Raw genomic sequence first — 18,009 nt, 5'->3', positions numbered from 1 at the left:
ATCCGGACTCGGCGTTTGCCGCCCGCACTCCATTCTAACCTTGTTGTTTTCCTCTCTCCCCACAGCTTCCTTTGCGCCATGAGAGCCAAGGTAAGTGGGGCTGCCGACGCCTCTGGGCCAGATTAGTTGGTGTCCGGGAAGGGAGGCCTGCTTGGCCTTAGTGGAGAGGCGGGGAGGAGCGACCCGTAGCTTGGCGCTTTGCCCTCGGCCCTCCAGTGTCCCAGTGGCCGGGAGCCTGGGTGAGGAGCAGGGAAGGAAAACCTTAGTTTTCGAGGTAGGAAAAGGGGGGCAAGTAGTGGCCGGGACAGGTAGGGGAGCACTGGGTTTTGTTGGACCTGCCCAGCCTCCAGATACGGTGCTTCCTGAGTTGCCTTCACGTTCTCCAACAGTGAGGCGAAGTGACGAGAAGATAAATGTCATGAGCTTCCCCGGGTGGACACGGTTTTAAGCAAAGAATTATTTATTTTAGCAAAGGTTTAGAAAGGACTGCTTTTGTTTTGGAAAATATAGGTATTGAACTCAAAAAAAGCGAATTCAGTTGCTTTCTTTGGGGACTTAAAAATTCTTACTGGTACTAACTGACTCTTTTATTTCTACTTCGGTTTGTTTTGGACTCCCAAGTGGAGGAAGAAGCGAATGCGTAGGTAGGTAGAGCTGCTTAAGATGGGGGTTTTCCGGTGGGGGTAGTGGTTGCAAAAAACAACTTTAATCGTTCATGAAACTTTTTTAAATCCTGAAAAAAGGAGACAAAAACTGGGTTGGTTTTTATTGCATTTTTTAAAAAATGCTGTTGGAATGATTGCTGTCACTAGGATCGAAAGTAATTCCATCTAAAAGCAATCTCCACATACCTCCATTTTTGAGTTGCACGCTGACTGCCTCAGAAAAGTTTGGGAGCTTTAACTGCTTCCCCTTTACAGGCTGAAACGCAAAAGGAGAAAGATGAGGCAGAGGTCCAAGTAACCAGCCGCTACCAGCCACAGGAGCAGAGATGGAACGGCCTTTGGTGACATTCTTGGGAAGGCAGAATCCTTCAGGAGACAGACATCATCATCCGCCCTACTAAAGACTCTACAAGCTCTGCTATCTGATAAAGGACTCTATTTGACACACCTCCCTGGCAAAAAAGGACATACCATCTTTTAATGCAGATCCCGCCTCCCTGCCTCGTGATTGTGCGCTTATAGGACTCTTGTCATTCCGGACTGGTTGTTTTCCTTGTGGCTAAGTGTAGCACATCTGTATAATAAATCCTCAAAACTTTGAAAAATATGAGCTTGTGGTTATTTTAATACCTTGTTCCCTAACCTCGATGCTAGTGCTTCCGAGGGATATAAAGGGCACTGACGGGATTGAAGGCTGATTGGAGGGCAGGGCACAAAGAGGTGCGGCTCTGCGAGGAGCCCTAGCGGTGGAGCCAAATGTGGGAGATTTAAAAGAGGGTAGTTGGGAGCAGCTCTTGGAAAGGAATAAACCGTGGGCGCCTCCGGGCACTTTGGGGGGCCGCCGGTTAAGATGGAACCGGGTTCGCGTTACTTCCTGGTCGCCGAGACGCGGAGCGTCGTGTTGCCATGGCAACGCGCGGGGCCTGCTGGGAGCTTCCTGGGCCCGAGGTCGAACGAGTCTGGTTCCGGGGCCGCTTCCTAGAGCGTCGCCTCTTCCGGAGGAAGCGGAAGTGGCTCTTGGTGGGCGGCTCTTTGTCAGAGTCGGAGGAGCCGGCTGGCGGTACTGGTGGCTTTGGCCGGGACGGCGGTGCCTCCGGGTGCAGGTGAGGGAGGGGAAGAGCCGGGACCCGCCTGCCCCGGCTCGGCCCGCTGCGGGCCGTGGGGCCGCCGGCCGAGGCTTCCTGGCCACGAGGACCCCCCCCCCCGGCTCAGCGCACCCCTTTCCCCCGCCGCGTGACGTCACGGGGCCCCTGAGCAGGGGTTGCAAGGCCCTCGGGGGCCCGCCGCGCAGACTCCTCCCGCCCCGAAGCCGTGGCTCTCCAGGCCCCGTCCGGCCCCCGCCCCCTCCCGCTCTCAACCTCACTTCCCTTTGGCAGGTAGCAGAGGACAGCCAGAGACCCTGGAGCCCGAGGAGGGAGCCGCCCAGGGCCCTCCGCCCCGCTGGACGCCGCCACTCGTCTCATGGAAACCCGCGGGGCCCCACGGAGGCCCTGCCGCCCGCCCGGGGCCCGCCAGTGATGTGCAGGTGGACCCCGCCGCAGACCCAGGCTTGCCCTGAGCTCCCCTAGGTCTCCGTCCCGGGACGCTTGTGACGGGAGGCAGGTAGCAGCTCCCCTCAGCTTCCAGGACCTCCTTAGCGCTTCTAGCCGCTGTTGACATGAATTCTCACTTTAAATGCAACCATTCAATGAAATGAAATACCACTGCCCTTCACCTGCTGCACCTTGGCCCAGTTACAACCTTATCCACCTATCTGGAAGAGGGTTAAGGAGGGACCAAGTTAGACTATTGGGACTAAAGGCAGGAGAGGCGGCCCTGATTCAAGGGAAAGAATGATGGTGCTGCCAGCCCTGAGCAGCAGAGGGGGCCTGAGCATCACATGGAAAATACTCGGGGTGTAAGACATGGCAACAGAGATGGCAAACCTGGGCCAGAGGGTGGGGCAGGCAGTGGACTTGATAGTGCAGATGTCCCTTGAGGAAAGAAGAAGATTTGAGAGGATTTTATAGAGTCTATAAATAAATCAGAACTTTGTGAGCGTGAGAAGTCGCCTGGCTTAGTGTTAAGTCAAACCTCTCATAAAATCCATCTGAGCCAGGGTGGGGTTTTGATGAGTAGGAGGTGAGAAGGGGTATTTGGTGGTGAAGGAGGAGGGACTGAAAGGTTTCTCTGGAGTTGACAGGGTTCAGATTAACTTCCTCCTCCCATTTTGGCCTTGTTTACCAAAAAACTTTTTTCATCTTCAGGGTAGGGAGACAACAGCTGCCGAATCTCTCTCCTCCCCATGTAATAGACACCCAGAAACATTTAGGGGCATCCCAAGCTGGTGACATATCTCCCTTCTTCCAAGATTCCAGAAAGTCTGGAGATTTGGAATATAAAAGCTACCACCACTTTGGGAAAAGTCCAGAGTAGGTCTGAGCACATAAATGCGCTTATTGTCCTTTTCCCTGGTGTCCCCAGCATCCTGTCTTCAACTCTTCACACTCTTCCCTCTTCCTCCCCGCCCCCCCACTTGTTCAAACTCTTATGAAAAGTTTTGATTTCATTCCAGTGACTTTAATAAGGTCAGTGAGGAGGGAGGCAAAATCCTACCTTACCTTCCCTCTTAGGCTAGCCCTCATTAATCAGCAGATGGGTAGCTTAACCCTCTCCTGATCCCCCCCCCCCCCCCTTTTTCCTTCTCCTCTGCCCAGAATAAGCAAGGAAAGTGAATCATGCCCTACAAGATCAAGTATACCAGGGTTAGGCAAGTCCTCTCCTGAGGACTTTTCATGTCTAGGGGTGGGCAGCAGTTGCCATCTTTAAGAACAGTAGGCACAGAATCTACTAGCAGCCCCTTGGACCAGGCTCTCACTGTGAAGATCAGAGAGAGGCCGGGTTTTTTCCCAGGGATCCCTTTCTCTGACGCTACTCTCCTTTTTTTCCTCCTCTTTATCCCCAAGGGTGGCAGAAAAGGAAGAAGCCACTCATTTGGAGTGGGACCAGAATGCCTGAACGAGACAGCTACACCAATGGCACGGGGGGCAGTAACGGCAGCTCTGGAGGTGGGGGCAGTGAGGAAGCCGGCGGAGCCGGGGCAGGAGCTAATGTGGGCAACTCGGATGCCATATGCCGGGACTTTCTGAGGAATGTATGTAAGCGGGGCAAGCGCTGCCGCTACCGCCACCCGGACATGAGTGAGGTCTCCAACTTGGGTGTGAGCAAGAACGAGTTTATCTTCTGCCATGACTTCCAGAACAAAGAATGCAGTCGTCTGAACTGCCGCTTCATCCACGGCTCCAAGGAGGATGAGGATGGCTACAAGAAGACAGGTGAACTCCCCCCACGCCTACGGCAGAAAGTGGCAGCTGGCCTGGGCCTCTCCCCAGCAGATCTCCCCAATGGCAAAGAGGAGGTTCCCATCTGCCGGGACTTTCTTAAAGGGGATTGTCAGCGTGGTGCCAAGTGCAAGTTCCGCCATCTACAGAGGGATTTTGAGTTTGAAGCTCGGGGTGGGGGGGGCACTGGTGGAGGGGGATCTACAGGGGCAGTGCCCACCAGCCGTCGCCATGATCTTTATGACACATATGATCTATCAGATCGGAGCTTTGAGGACCATGAGCCATGCCCCAAACGTCGTCGGGGAGGGGGTGGGTGCCCCTCAGATGGTTCCCACTTTGAGACATTTGAGTACAGCCTGGCCCCACCTCGAGGACTGGAGTGCCGGTTGCTAGAAGAGGAGAATGCTATGCTCAGAAAGCGGGTAGAAGAGCTAAAGAAGCAGGTCAACAACTTGTTGGCCACAAATGAAGTCCTGTTGGAGCAGAACGCCCAATTCCGTAACCAGGCCAAGGTCATGACCCTGAGCTCCACAGCGCCAGCTACAGAGCAAACATTGGCACCCAGCGTGGGCACTGTCACCAACTATAACCATGGCATTGCCCAAACACACACCACACTCAGCAGCCAGGCCCTGCAGCCTAGACCTGTGTCCCAGCAAGAGCTTGTAGCCCCCACAGGTGCACCAGCAGCCCCACCGACTAATGCAGCACCTCCCACAGCCCCACCACCCCCTCACTTGAATCCAGAGATCACACCGCTCTCAGCTGCCCTGGCCCAGACAATTGCCCAAGGCATGGCCCCACCTCCAGTTTCCATGGCCCCTGTGGCCGTGTCTGTAGCCCCTGTGGCTGTTTCAATGGCCCAGCCACTGGCAGGAATCACAATGAGCCACACCACTACCCCCATGGTGACTTACCCCATTGCCTCACAGAGCATGCGCATTACTGCCATGCCTCACTGACAAGGGCACTGGACACTTCTCTGATACTGCCTTCCTGGCAGAGGGTGGGAGCAGAGGGCTCATTCTTCTCTTCATGTGCATGGAAGAGAGCTCATGAGAGAATGAAGAGGATAGCAGACTTAGGAGTACTGGGTGGTTTTTCTCCCAGAAGAGGTGAGGGAAGGTTAGATTTTCCCCAGCCTTCTAAGAAGCACACCTTTAGAACTTCCCTCCAGCCCACCCAGAGGGGCCTACGAGGGAACCAGAACTTCAGGCTGCCGGAGAGGCAGGGATGACTGAAGGGCTTTTGTCTTCCCAGAAAGACTTAATCAATGGGATGTTGAGCTCTCCCAAACACTGCCCTCTCCTCCTGTACCTTCACAGACTCCAGCACTGATATTTGAAAATGAACCCAAACCCTATAAAGGGTGGGTGATGGGCGAGCAAGGAGAATCAGAATTCAGAGCTTTCAGAGGCGTTGGTCCATTCTCAATATGAGGATTCCTCTGGACCCAGGGTTGGGGAGAGTAATACCAGGAGGCTCTAATGTTTCAGGGCAGTGGGCTAGGGAATTGTTAATCCAGGTGGGGTTAGGAGTCCACAGACCAGGGCCCCACCATTTTCCAAAGAAATAAAATAATTATTTTTAACAAAAAGAAGGCAATGGAGACTTTCTGGGAGGTTCTGATTGGGAATCCTATTTTAACATCTGAACACAACCAAATATGGGCAGTGTGGAAATGGCTTTTTTAGGGGATAGTGAGATGAGCTGTGGATCCCAGAACTAAGGTCTCTCTGGATCTGTAAAGATTCAAGTTGGAGGTAAAGGGACTGACAACACATGGTAAGGTTTAAAAATAACCTGTCTGTATCTTGAATGCAGTGTTCTTCCCAGGCAGTCTTGCTGACCAGGGCTCCTAGGGTCATTGGTGGAGGAGGGGCAGTGAAAGGTATTGCTGGGAAGCTGGGATGGAGTGTTCATCTAGCTGACAGATTCTGCCCTTTCCTCCCTGACTTTGAAATAGCAGGTGCTGGAGAAGTTGGGTGGGGGAGGGGGGTGATATCTATGGCAGATGGATTGTATGTCACACAAGGTTGCATTCCCTCGCCCACTGCATCTGTGAAGTTGAATGACCACTCTACTTCAAAGGCCAGTATTTTAGGCTGTAAGACCTTGAGCAGTATTGTGATAGGTCATTTCTTAAAAGATTAGTGTCCACTATTCAGAAGAGAGTTCTGTCACCTGTAAGGAGGACTAAGAAGGGGGCCACTGGCGAGTTGAAGCCTCCATAGTTGGTTGAACCAAGGGGAAAAAAATGTAAGTGTCCTCTCATAAGACATCATATTTGTTAACAGAATTGGTTGAACTTTCCTGCGGTAACCTTTAGAACTTTTAAACTAGACCAGAACCCCTGATTTCTTCCTTTCTCTGGTTGTTGTCCCCATGATCACACAGGTCAAAAGCCAAAAATAAACAGAGATCCCAGAAGATTGGAAATTGGTCAGATATTCCAAAAGTTTTTAAAAATAATAGATTTTGGAAAGTAGACCAGTAAGCTTGGCATCAATCGCTGGAAGAATTCTAAAAATGGATTATTAAACAATTGTTTATGAGCACTTGAAAAAGAATGTGGTGTGCACTAGGAGCCAACATGGGCTCATTGGCAGGGTGATGTTCCTGTCCTGTTAATCTCTAACCCTGGCTACCCCCTATCATTTGCCTTCTCTTCTGCTCAGAAGCAGGGGAGTTTCTGGAGGAAGTCACAAAACTAAACTGACTGTCTCCCCCACAAAATTTGTATTCGACTCAATTTTCACTACTTCACACGCACACCAATCCTTTCACTTATTTCTTTTTTTGCTTGTTCCCTCAAGCATCTGTTCTAAATCTCCTAGTCCTTCCTCAAAAAGTGCACCTTCTTTACAAACATCACTAAGAAGACTGAAGCCATCTACCGAGCACTCCCTCATCTCCACAATTTAAAATATTTCTTCTGTTCTCTGTCATCCTTTGAGAGTATAAGGGCCTTGAGAGCAGGAATTGTTTATTTTTTGTTATTTGTATTCCCCAGCACTCTGGACTATAGTCACTTAATGTTTGTTGAATGTTGTATTCCTTCTAGAAATGAGGTACATCTTCAGTGGTCAAAGCCAACTCCTTTATGCCCTTTTCCGCGTTCCCTTCACTCTCTTCCAGGACCTTGCTGCAATGACCCATCTCTTCATTGTTTCAGTGTCATTTTCATTTCTCTAAACATGCTCAGGTATCCTAATGAAAACCCTCCTTCACCTGTACCCTATTCAGTAAACTGCCTTTCTGTCTCCTGTTCCATACTAATCCAGGAGAGAAAAAAATACTGACCCTTCTTCAACACGCACTCCCTCCTCAATCTGCCTTCCAGTTGCATCTGAGGTATTGAAACTGTACTCTCTAAGGTCACTGGTGAGCTAATTGCATAATCGAGTAACTGTTTCTCAAATCTTTATTTTTCATCCTACAGCTTTTGACATTACTGATCACTCCCTCCTATTTATTCCCTAAACCTTTCTCTTCTGGGTCATTACTCTCTCATAGTGGCTCTTCTACCTTTCTGGTGTATTTTTGTGCTTTCTTCAATACTTCTTAATCTTTCACCCTCTTAAATGTTTATAGCACTCAAGATTGTCCTTGGTTCCTTCTTTTTCTACTATCTCAATCAGCAAATTTGACTCCTAGGTCTTACAATTACTGCTTCTATGTGGACGACTTCACTTCTTGATCCTCATTGTACAAGAAGTTTACCTAGACTCCCTTAGCTGGAAATAATTACTATTTCCTAAATCAAGAATTCTTAACCTTTTTGTGTAAATAAACACCTTTGGCAATATGTTGAAGGCTACTGACTCCTTTTCAGAGAAGTATTTAAAGGCATTAAATAAAATACATAAGACAACAAAGAAAAACAATTATATTGAAATAACAGTTGTCAAAATATTTTAAAAACAAGTTCTTGACCCTTCCAAATTAAGAAACCACCCCATCATGGGGCAGCTAGGTGGTATAGTGGATAAAGCACTGGCCCTGGAGTCTGGAGTACCTGGGTTCAAATCCGATCTCAGACACTTAATAATTACCTAACTGTGGCCTTGGGCAAGCCACTTAACCCCATTTACCTTGCAAAAACCTTTAAAAAAAAAAAAGAAAGAAACCATCCCATCTCTTCCATGCCCCTCTGACATCTTCGATGTTTTCAATCATTTTCTTCCTGGTATTATATATACTTGTGTAAATGCCTCACCCTGTCTTATTATACTAGAATACTCCCCTTGAGTGTGGATACTGTAATTTCTGTTTCTGAGCACCTAGAAAGCACAGTGCTTAATCAATGATTGTTGAATTGAGCTAAAAACAAGTCCCAATAAATTACTTTTATTTTTTCTTTTTTAAAATAGGATTACCAGATTGGTAGAGCAGACACAGTATCTTGATTTTATGAATGCATTTGATAATCACAATAGTCTTGTGGATAAATTGGAGAAATAGGAGCTATACATAATATTATTTAGTTGAGCATAACCAAAGTGTTGTTTTTTGGCCAAAATGAAGGCATTCTTCAGGATTGAAGTGACTTAGATAAATATATTTATTAGTAACTGTGTGAATGACACAGAAGGAATTGCTAATTTGTTACATGACAGAATCAGAACTAAGTTTTTTTTTTTTGGTAGGCTAAAATTCTGGGCTCTATCTTTTTATCTAGTCCCCTGTGACTAGAATGTACTCCTTATCTCTGACCCTTAGAATCTCTAGTTTCCCTTGAGGCTCAAATCAATCCTCATCTCCTACATAAAGTCTTTCCTGTTTTCTTAGTTGCTGAGGCCTCTTCTCCCTCCTTTTGCCCCCCCCAATTACTTTTTATTTCATAGTACACACACACACACACACACACACACACACACTTAGCAGGCATATTTTGTCTGTAATCCTTGAGGAGCAGGACAATTACATTTTTTGTCTTTGTATGCCACACACACCTTGCAAATATTTGACATGTTGGGTCTGATGCTTTTGATTGCTTGAGCCAAAAGATTAAATTTCATAGGAATTCATCGATTAAATGAACATTTACTGAACATCTCTACTGTGTGTAGAAACTAATGGTAAGTCCCTGAGGATGTATAAAACATGGTCCCTCCTCTTGTTCATTTTATGGTCTGGCTGTGTGTCACAAGTTTCTAAAATAATAATGGATATATATGAGAGAGATGGAAAAGTCCTACCAATTAAGGGATCAGGGAGAAGATAGTTAAGTTGAATTTTAAAGGACAGAGAGATTTTTAATTGAGGTGGGGAAAGCAGCATTCCATATTCTGAGAACACTTTGTACAGACAGGAAGATACCAACCTCATAATGAAGGTGGCAAGGTGGTTTGATTAGAATATTCTAGTAGAGAAGTACCATTAGCCAATTGGAGATTCAAGTCTGTAACTCAAGAGATGCCAAAGCAAAAGATAGAGATTGGGTAGTTGTATATGTAATAATAACAAGTACTTAAGTGCATTTTTGTTCATGTATTCCATGATAGCTAATGCTTTGGGAGCAATGTGATTGCCAGGTGAGAAAGAATAGAACCAAGATAAACTTTGTAAAGTAGCCTTCTTAACAAATCAGGATGAGGAAAAAAGACAAGACTGGTTAAAGAGGTAGGGAAATGAAGAAGCTAAATGATGATCCAGAAAGATGAAGGGATCATAAATGTCAAATACTAAAGAAAAATCCAGAAAAATATACCATTGTATTTCATATGATAATTTTTTTTCAGACCAAGTCTTCCTATCTTGTCAGTAACCACTCACTGATGGACCCCACTTGCTGATCAGCATGAACATTTTAGCTCTGTGAATGAGCTAGACTGGCTTGCCTTTCCTGAGGCAGCTTTGTGTCCCATTCTTTTTTTTTAATTTTTGCAAGGCAAATGGAGTTAAGTGGCTTGCCCAAGGTTACACAGTTAGGTAATTATTAAGTGTCTGAGATTGGATTTGAACCCAGGTACTCCTGACTCCAGAGCCAGTGCTTTATCCACTGCGCCACCTAGCTGCCCCTCCACTGCACCACCTAGCCACCCCTGTGTCCCACTCTTCAATTAGTGTAGACATCTATGATCTTTTCCCTACTGCACTTCAGTTTTGAGTCCCCCATAAAGAAGTGATACAAGTATGTTCCATCATGCCTTTGATGACTGTAGTTTTTATGGAGTGGTAGAAATGGAAATCAAGTCACAAGAGGTAGTAATAAAATGACAAGTTGAAGTAACTTTAAAAAATTTACTATGATGGAGAGGATTTTACAGCAGATGGATGGTTTGAGGAAAGATTTTAGGATATTTGTAGGAAAATCAAGAGTTAAAGAGCTTAAAGATTCATGAAAAGGCAACAGGCAATGTGAAGTAGAGAAAACATTAAACCTTCAGTCAAGAGAGATCTTGGTTTGAATTTCTTGCAGTGTGATCTTGGCAAGTCACAGACTGTTTGAAACTCAATTCTCTCATCTGCAAAATTGAGATAATAAAGTGCCACATAAATATAAGCTATGACTATGAGATGAATTCTGGACAGAGTCAGCAGGAAGAGATTGAAATAAAGGGTGGAAAGATTATGCTTAAGAATTTGTTCTGACAAAATACAACTCTTCATCACCCTGTTTGGGGTGTTCTTGGCAAAGATATTGGAGTGGCTTGCCATTTTCTTCTTTAGTTCATTTTTTTTTTGCAAGGCAATGGGGTTAAGTGGCTTGCCCAAGACCACACAGCTAGGTAATTATTAAGTGTCTGAGATCGGATTTGAACCCAGGTACTCCTGACTCCAAGGCCGGTGCTTTATCCACTAGGCCACCTAGCTGCCCCTTCAGTTCATTTTACAGATGAAGAAACTGAGGCAAACAAGGTTAAATGATTTACCCAGGGTCACATAGCAAGTATTTGAGGCTAAATTTGAATTCATGAAGATGAGTCTTCCTGATTCCAAACCCAGTACTCACTATGTCACCTAGCTACCCCCTTCCTTTGATACAGAGAAAAGAATGGTTGAAAATAATAATACACAAATAAATTTATAAATAATAAATAAAAAATAAAAGAAGAAGGATGAGGAAATTTAGACAGCCTCCCATTTCTCAGAGTGAAATAGGAAGCAACCTCTATCTCTTGTAAACGTGAGGGGTGATTGGAAGTTTGAGGAGAGAAGGAAAAGTTTAGAGCAACTCCTATTGGAGTAGTGAGAGGATAATAAGAATAGAATAAAATGACTGTCAGGCAACAGGGCCCCATAGGAGCTTTTGCACTATAAATTTGAATGAAATAAAATTCTTATGTTACATTTTGTAAGTTCCATGTGATGCTTTGTATGTACACTACATAGCACATTGCAGCAAGGGCAGTCCAAATCAGCTCATACTTCAGAAAGTCAATGTGTCACCATGCTCATTTTCTAAATTGCCCTCGGAGTGGCACTTTTCTTGAGTTTCAAGCTAGCCCAGTAACTCTCTCAAATCCTCTACCCTGTATGTCTGTAGTCTTCCTACAAGCTGTGTTATCCTCACTGACCACCAGATGATGCTCAGCCTACAAATGCCTAGGGTGCTCCTCCTAGGAGGAGCCACCACATGTCCCTTCAAGTAAGGCCAAGCAACATTAAGACCTAACATTGGTGGAGTTCAGATTTTAGTCCAAATGACAGAAATTTGAAATCCATGACTTGATCTGCCACCCCCTATCCAAAAATCTCTTTTCTCAATCATCAATACCTCCACTCCAGTTGACAGTGGACTCAAACTATATGGCTAAATAACCTAGGGGAATAAGGTAAAAATGAAAGTAAACAGATTATGCACTCATCTCCCAATTGCCATCCCAATTCTGCAGGGAGCTGGGGGAAGTTCTCAAAACACCCACACTTATTAAGAGGTTGTAAGGGATGAGGGGGCACATATGTGTCTAACCTGGAGAACTTCTAGTCTTCCCCACTCTAGTTCTAGTTCCATAGTACAGATCTTTTGCCACCTCAGTTTTCTGAGGCTGAAGATTCAGAGGAAGGATTAGTCATGATTTTGCCTCTTCTACTTTTTCTTTTTCCAGTTCTACTCACCAGCAAGAAGTCTTAGATCCCAGTAACTTTTTCACATGATGTAGCTCTAGTCTACCTCATAGGAATTCTAACATTCTCAATTTGCACAGGAAGCAGGAAATCCAGAATCCCAAAGACAACAGAAAGGTTTCTTTCTAGAACTAGTCAATTCTGGCCCCCAAGGTCCAATCTTGTCCTTTCCACCTTCTTGTCCATTTCAAATATAAGATCCGTGACTTTCCTAGGAAGGGGAAAGGAGAGGTCCTTAGGGTCTGCTTCAAGATGAATCTTCATCCTCATGAGCCAAAAGATAAATTATCAGGGCAGATAGGTGGCACAGTGGATGAAGCACCGGCCTTGGAGTCAGGAGTACCTGGGTTCAAATCTGGTCTCAGACACTTAATAATTACCTAGCTGTGTGGCCTTGGGCAAGCCACTTAACCCCATTTGCCTTGCAAAAACCTAAAAAAAAAAGATAAATTATCATATGAGTACAATACATGGGATGGCTGGTCACAGGTCACATAAAACTTTCTCTAATAGTAGCAAGAGTAGAAAAATCACATCAGGAATTTATCCGGCCTAAAGATCTCAAAAGCCAATGTCATTATCTGGGAGAGGACTGTGTGACAATTTTAGTTCTGTGACTTAGGATGGTTAATGTTTCATTAAAGTTCGTTAAAGACAATGTACTCAAGATAGCATAGAAGCAAGTCAAATTGAAGTCAATTTAAAGTGGGTCAAAGGATCAGAAGGCACAATGAGAAAAAAAAAGTGAAGACTTCCCAATCTATCCACCAAATCAATTGTGCAAGTCTGAACTTCTGATGAAGGTGGGGGTGAGGGAAGGAAGAGAAAGTCCTGTCCTGAGAGCTGTTCATGTGAAAAAGACAAGGGACAAAAAGACAGGTTCAATATTAGTTAGCAGTATGGTCTGTCTTATAAGCTAAGTCATTCTTAAGTAGTATTCAGGGAAGTAGAGGGTTGTTAAGATCACAGACTTAAAAATGTAAGGAATCTTTGAAATCATCTTCTGAAACAACAGAGAAGCTTTAGCTTAACCTTGGGTCCGAGTGGAGCCAGGATTTCAACCCAGGTCCTTTGATTTCAAATTCAGGACTCTTTTCATTATGCCACTATGACCTAGTGAAGGTATTTGAAATCATGTCATGAGAATGATTGATAGACCTGGGGAATGTTTAGCTTGGAGAAGATAAATGTGGGAGATGGTAGGAAGAGTCCTATTAATAGGAGGTGATAGTCCTAGTGTCCTCTGCCATGGTCAGACTGCATCTGTGTTTAACAGTGAATTCAGGATTGGGTCCTAAATTTAGAGGGGAATTGTAACAGATGTAAACTCCTAGAAGGCAAAAACTACCACTTTTGTTGTACTTAGTTGTTGCTTAATGAATTCTTATTGACTGATAATCAAAAGAGCATGTTAAAGTGCACCTGATCCCAGTATCTGCTGTATTTCCTATCACTGTCTTAACACCAGATTATTTCCTTAGAATAATACCCTTCATGGATTTTTAATCTTATCAACATGGGTACTGTGGTCTTCTGACCTGATTGCAACCCTCATCCACCCATAGCTTGGTAAATGGTCTTCAAGAACTGCTTGTGGCTGAAACATTTATCAGCTTCTACCTAACTGATAATAGGAACTTCTCTGAAAGGGTCCTCAAGACTACAGACATTCCAGACTTACATTCAAAGCTCTGGTGATGTGATCTTCTCCTTCAGGAACCTAGGATAGGGGCAGTTAGGGGGTGCAGTGAATAGAGCACCAGCCCTGGAGTCAGGAGGACCTCAGTTCAAATATGATCTCAGACATTTAATAATTACCTAACTGTATGACCTTGGATGAGTCACTTACTCCCCATTGCTTTGCAAAAAAAAAAGAACCAGGATAATCTTCAAATTATAATGAGGCATTGGAGAATGGTTTTAGTGTCAGTCACAGAATCCTATGTAAAGTATGCCCCCGTAAGATGTTTTTGCTATGGGTTGTTTAAATGTAGCTCAGAGGATTACCACAGAGGTTGCTATAGAGCTCTAGAGTTGGAAGTATTTCAGAGACTCTCTTGTCCAAGCCCTTCTTTTTACAGACAAAGACCATGACTTGCCCAAGTTCATACAGATAATGAGCATCAGATATACTTATTAAATTATGAATTAATTTTCACATAATTATATAACAATTACAAATCAAATGTTGATAAATTATATCTTAATAAAGTTGTAACTCTAGGAATCTCTTCTTCAATATCTTCTTTGCCCCACTCTTTAGAAATGATACAACTGGTAAATAACCCTTCCCTCCTCCCTTCTCCCTTCCACCTTCCCAATCTTTCCATTACCTCCAATCACCACCAGATGGCACGTAGGCAGTAGGGATGCCAAGGAGAGACAGGAAGATGAGGTGTTTGTGTACCAGATGTCTGCATTGCAGCTTCTGGGCTTGGGTACTTCTTAGTTCCAGTTGGGGGAGGGGACTTGAAGGATCCAGGCTCTCTGTCCCTTTTGCCCATCATGGACCTAATTCCGATGCTCAGATGTGAAGAATTAGGGAGCCTTCAGAGGACACTTTATCCTGCAGATAGTCAGTCTGGACTAGCGAGTGAATGAGTGTGTGTAGGGAGGGTTGGGGGATGAGAGAGACTGCCTCTTTGTTGGGAGGTCTTCGAGGAATAGAATATTCCTGGCTTCACCCATTGCTCCAATGCTTAGTATCCCTTACCTTGAGTTTCTCCCCACCTGCAACAAAGCTCTTTCCTTTTGGAATGAAGCCATCAGTACGATGCAGCCTCCCCCATGACCCTCCTCCCTGTCCTTCCCTCCTACTCCCACCTCACTCTCCTTGGGGATGTGGAAGGATGCATGACAAGAGATAGGAAGATGGAAACAGTTTGAGTCCTTAACAGATCTTGCAGACCAAAATGTTCACATGCAACCAGTCTAAGGGATTTAGAAAAAAAAAAAAAAAAGGAAATAGGAACCCCAGATTAGAGAATTGAGGTTAGGCTATTGGGTGGAGACAAGTTCTAAGCAGCTCTGATGAAACACTGCCAGGGGCTCAGAATAGAGGAGTAGATGGCAGATAAAATCCACACCCTGAAGAGCCAGATAAATTATCTGCCAGGGGTGCATCTTCTCTACCATCTATTTCTCCTTCACAGAGATAGGGAGGGGCTCAGACTCAGGGCTGTGCCTAATGTGCTCTGGCATTACCATCTAATAATGAAATTTGTGCTACAAAGACCTGTGACTTCCTTAGTGAGGGTTCTCTCTCTCCATAAATATCTTCAAAACTAGATATCACTTGATAACAGTTTTCAAAGATTACTGTTAAAAAGAAATTATCAGGAGGGTGGCTAGGTGGTGTAGTGGATAAAGCACCAGCCCTGGAGTCAGGAGTACCTGGGTTCAAATCCGGTCTCAGACACTTAATAATCACCTAGCTGTGTGGCCTTGGGCAAGCCACTTAACCCCCTTTGCCTTACAAAAAAAAAACTAAAAAAAAAAAAAGAAATTATCAGTCATTAGTCAACAGGTCAATGAGTCCCTCAACTAGGCTGGCCTTCAATCTACAGGATGAGGACTTTAGCTCTACTGTTTCAATATATCTATCTGTGGTTCAATTATGGGATATTCTTTCCATCTGTGCAAATCAAAATCCATCCACATTGTTTACATCCAGAGTCTTTGTTGTCCCACAGGTCCTCCATAAAGGATCTAAATTACCTTACATTTCATGGGTACCTGGGCAACGTTTTTAACTGGCCATCTGTTATGCCTCACTCTCACTCCATAAGAAGCCCACTTCTTTTTCTGGTCTTCCTTTTCTTTAACAACAACCTGCAGTCTAAATAACTGACATTCCTAGAGTTTTCTAAAGTACCTACATTATCCCATTTGGCTCTCCTAAACAACACTGAGAAATAACCTTCATAGGGTTGCTGTGAAACAAGTATGAGCGATTAGCTTCATTTTATGAAAGAGGAACTGGAGGAGTTACACAATTTGTTCTGAGTTACCCAGCTAATAATCTTCAGAATTGGCATGCAAACCCAGGTCTGTCCCTGACTTCAGATCCAGAGATCACACAAAAGCAAGGTTCTCATGGCCTGGCCTACTTGTCCACAATCATCTTTCTCAGCTTTCAAAGAACCCTCAATTCTCAAACACAAACACACATACAGAGAGAGAGAAAACAAAACAAAACAAGTCACAATTTTTTTCCCAGGACCTGTGGTTTTACTAATGTAGGAAATTCTTAGGAAATTTTCTCTACCAATAAGATGAGTAATTTGCTTTATGTATATTTATTTGTATATTGTCTCTTCTATCAGATTGTATACTCTTGAGGGCAGAAATTGTCTTTTGCTTCTTTTTGTATTCCTAATGCTTATCACAGTGCCAGAAAATTGACAGTAGATATGTATATATATATATATGTATTATGTTTTATATATATATATGTATGTATGCATACAAATAGTATTTAACAAATGTCTATTTGTTATTGAGTTTGTCTATTGATTTGTTTGGTTCTTCAAGTTAGTCTTAGAGAATGGCTGAAGACACTGAGTAGTTAAAATGACCTGTCCAGAATCACTCAATTAGTCCATGTGAGAACTGGGAGTTGAATCCAGATTTCTTGACTCGAAAGTGTTCCCTCTACTCATCTTCCCCTCAACATTAGGAGAAACATCTTCATCATACTACCTCCTTCAGTCCATTTGAATGACAACTGAATTCAGTATGCCTTTTTTAGGTTCTTAGAGACTAAACTTTATCTAAAGGAAGCATTACAACATCTTTGAGTCACTCAATGTGATGTCTATCAATTCCAGAACAAGGTATTTTTGCATTGTAGGAGAGATTTGGAAGAGTTCATTTCCTTTATATGAATACAGTGCTCTTAAAAATAATTCTTTTGTACCAACAAGAATGGTACCTTTGGCCAAATATTGATATCTAATAATCAATTTTTATTGATTTTTCTGTTTTGTCACTTAGATTTCCCCCTCTAATGCTATTTGTACCCCTTCCCAGAGAGCTAAGAAAAGTTTTTTAAAAGAGAAAAAAAATATGACATTCTAAGAAATGTTGTAAATCCATGAATGATATATTTCTGTTAAAAGTGGGAGGAAGTGTATTCTCATATCTCTTCTTTGGGACCAAGTTGGTTATAATTTCAAAACATTCTCTGAAAAAGATATTTTTGTGGCAATATACATTGTTGCAACCATTGTGTGTATTGTTTTCGTCTCTGCTTATTTCACTTTTCATCAGTTAAGTCTTTCTAAGTTTCTTTTCATTTATCATGATCATTGTTTCTTATAGCACAGCAATATTCCATATTATAACTATATCACAATTTGCTTAACCATTCATTCCAGTTATTTTTTTTTGTTTAGGTTTTTACAAGGCAATGGGGTTAAGTAGCTTGCCCAAGACCACACAGCTAGGTAATATTAAGTGTCTGAGGCCGGATTTGAACTCAGATACTCCTGACTCCAGGGCCGGTGCTTTATCTGCTGTGCCACCTAGGTGTCCCCCAATCCAGTTATTTTCAACCAGAAAAAGGGTGCTATATATTTTGGAGCCCTTCATTTTATCAAAAGTGTTTTAGTCACTTTGTGTGTGGGGGGATGGGGATTTCCAGAAATATAACAATTCACAGCTCCTCCAATAATGCATTAGTATGCCTATCTTCCCACAATCCTACAACATCAATTATTCCCAATTTTGGAGGGGGAGGGTACATCTTTTTCAATTTGTTGGGTGTGAGGTGAAACCTCAGGGTTGTTTGGATTTGCATTTCTCTTACTTTTGGTGATATGGAGAATGCTTTCCTATGGCCTGAGATTCATCTTTTGAGAATTCTTTGTCCACCTTTCTTTTGGGAAAGAGTTTTAAGATATATATATATATATTTTTTTATAAATTCATATATATATATGAATTTA

The 18,009-nt window shown here is 43.7% G+C and overlaps 1 protein-coding gene across 3 annotated transcripts; it reads left to right on the top strand.

The window, feature by feature from the left end:
* Positions 1 to 1,661: 1,661 nt before the first annotated feature.
* ZC3H10 (zinc finger CCCH-type containing 10) lies at positions 1,662 to 9,625 on the top strand. Of its 3 annotated transcripts, none has more exons than XM_074226408.1 (3): positions 1,662 to 1,768; positions 2,042 to 2,190; positions 3,611 to 9,625. In XM_074226408.1, the coding sequence occupies exon 3, from the start codon at positions 3,655 to 3,657 to the stop codon at positions 4,948 to 4,950; it is 1,296 nt and encodes a 431-aa protein (XP_074082509.1). In that variant the 5' UTR covers positions 1,662 to 1,768; positions 2,042 to 2,190; positions 3,611 to 3,654; the 3' UTR covers positions 4,951 to 9,625. The 3 variants fall into 3 exon arrangements, with proteins under 3 accessions (XP_074082509.1, XP_074082508.1, XP_074082507.1); XM_074226407.1 differs by having other exon boundaries at positions 2,042 to 2,263; XM_074226406.1 differs by having other exon boundaries at positions 2,042 to 2,267.
* The last annotated feature ends 8,384 nt before the right edge of the window (positions 9,626 to 18,009 follow it).

The sequence above is a fragment of the Macrotis lagotis genome, chromosome 2 (genome assembly GCF_037893015.1).
Source record: "Macrotis lagotis isolate mMagLag1 chromosome 2, bilby.v1.9.chrom.fasta, whole genome shotgun sequence".
In the NCBI taxonomy this organism is placed as follows: Eukaryota; Metazoa; Chordata; class Mammalia; order Peramelemorphia; family Peramelidae; genus Macrotis; species Macrotis lagotis.
This window is presented reverse-complemented; position numbering and strand designations above follow the sequence as displayed.

What these genes read in the sequence shown, in the direction of transcription:
- ZC3H10 (XM_074226408.1), top strand. Translation starts at nt 3,655, where the DNA reads ATGCCTGAACGAGACAGCTACACCAATGGCACGGGGGGCAGTAACGGC.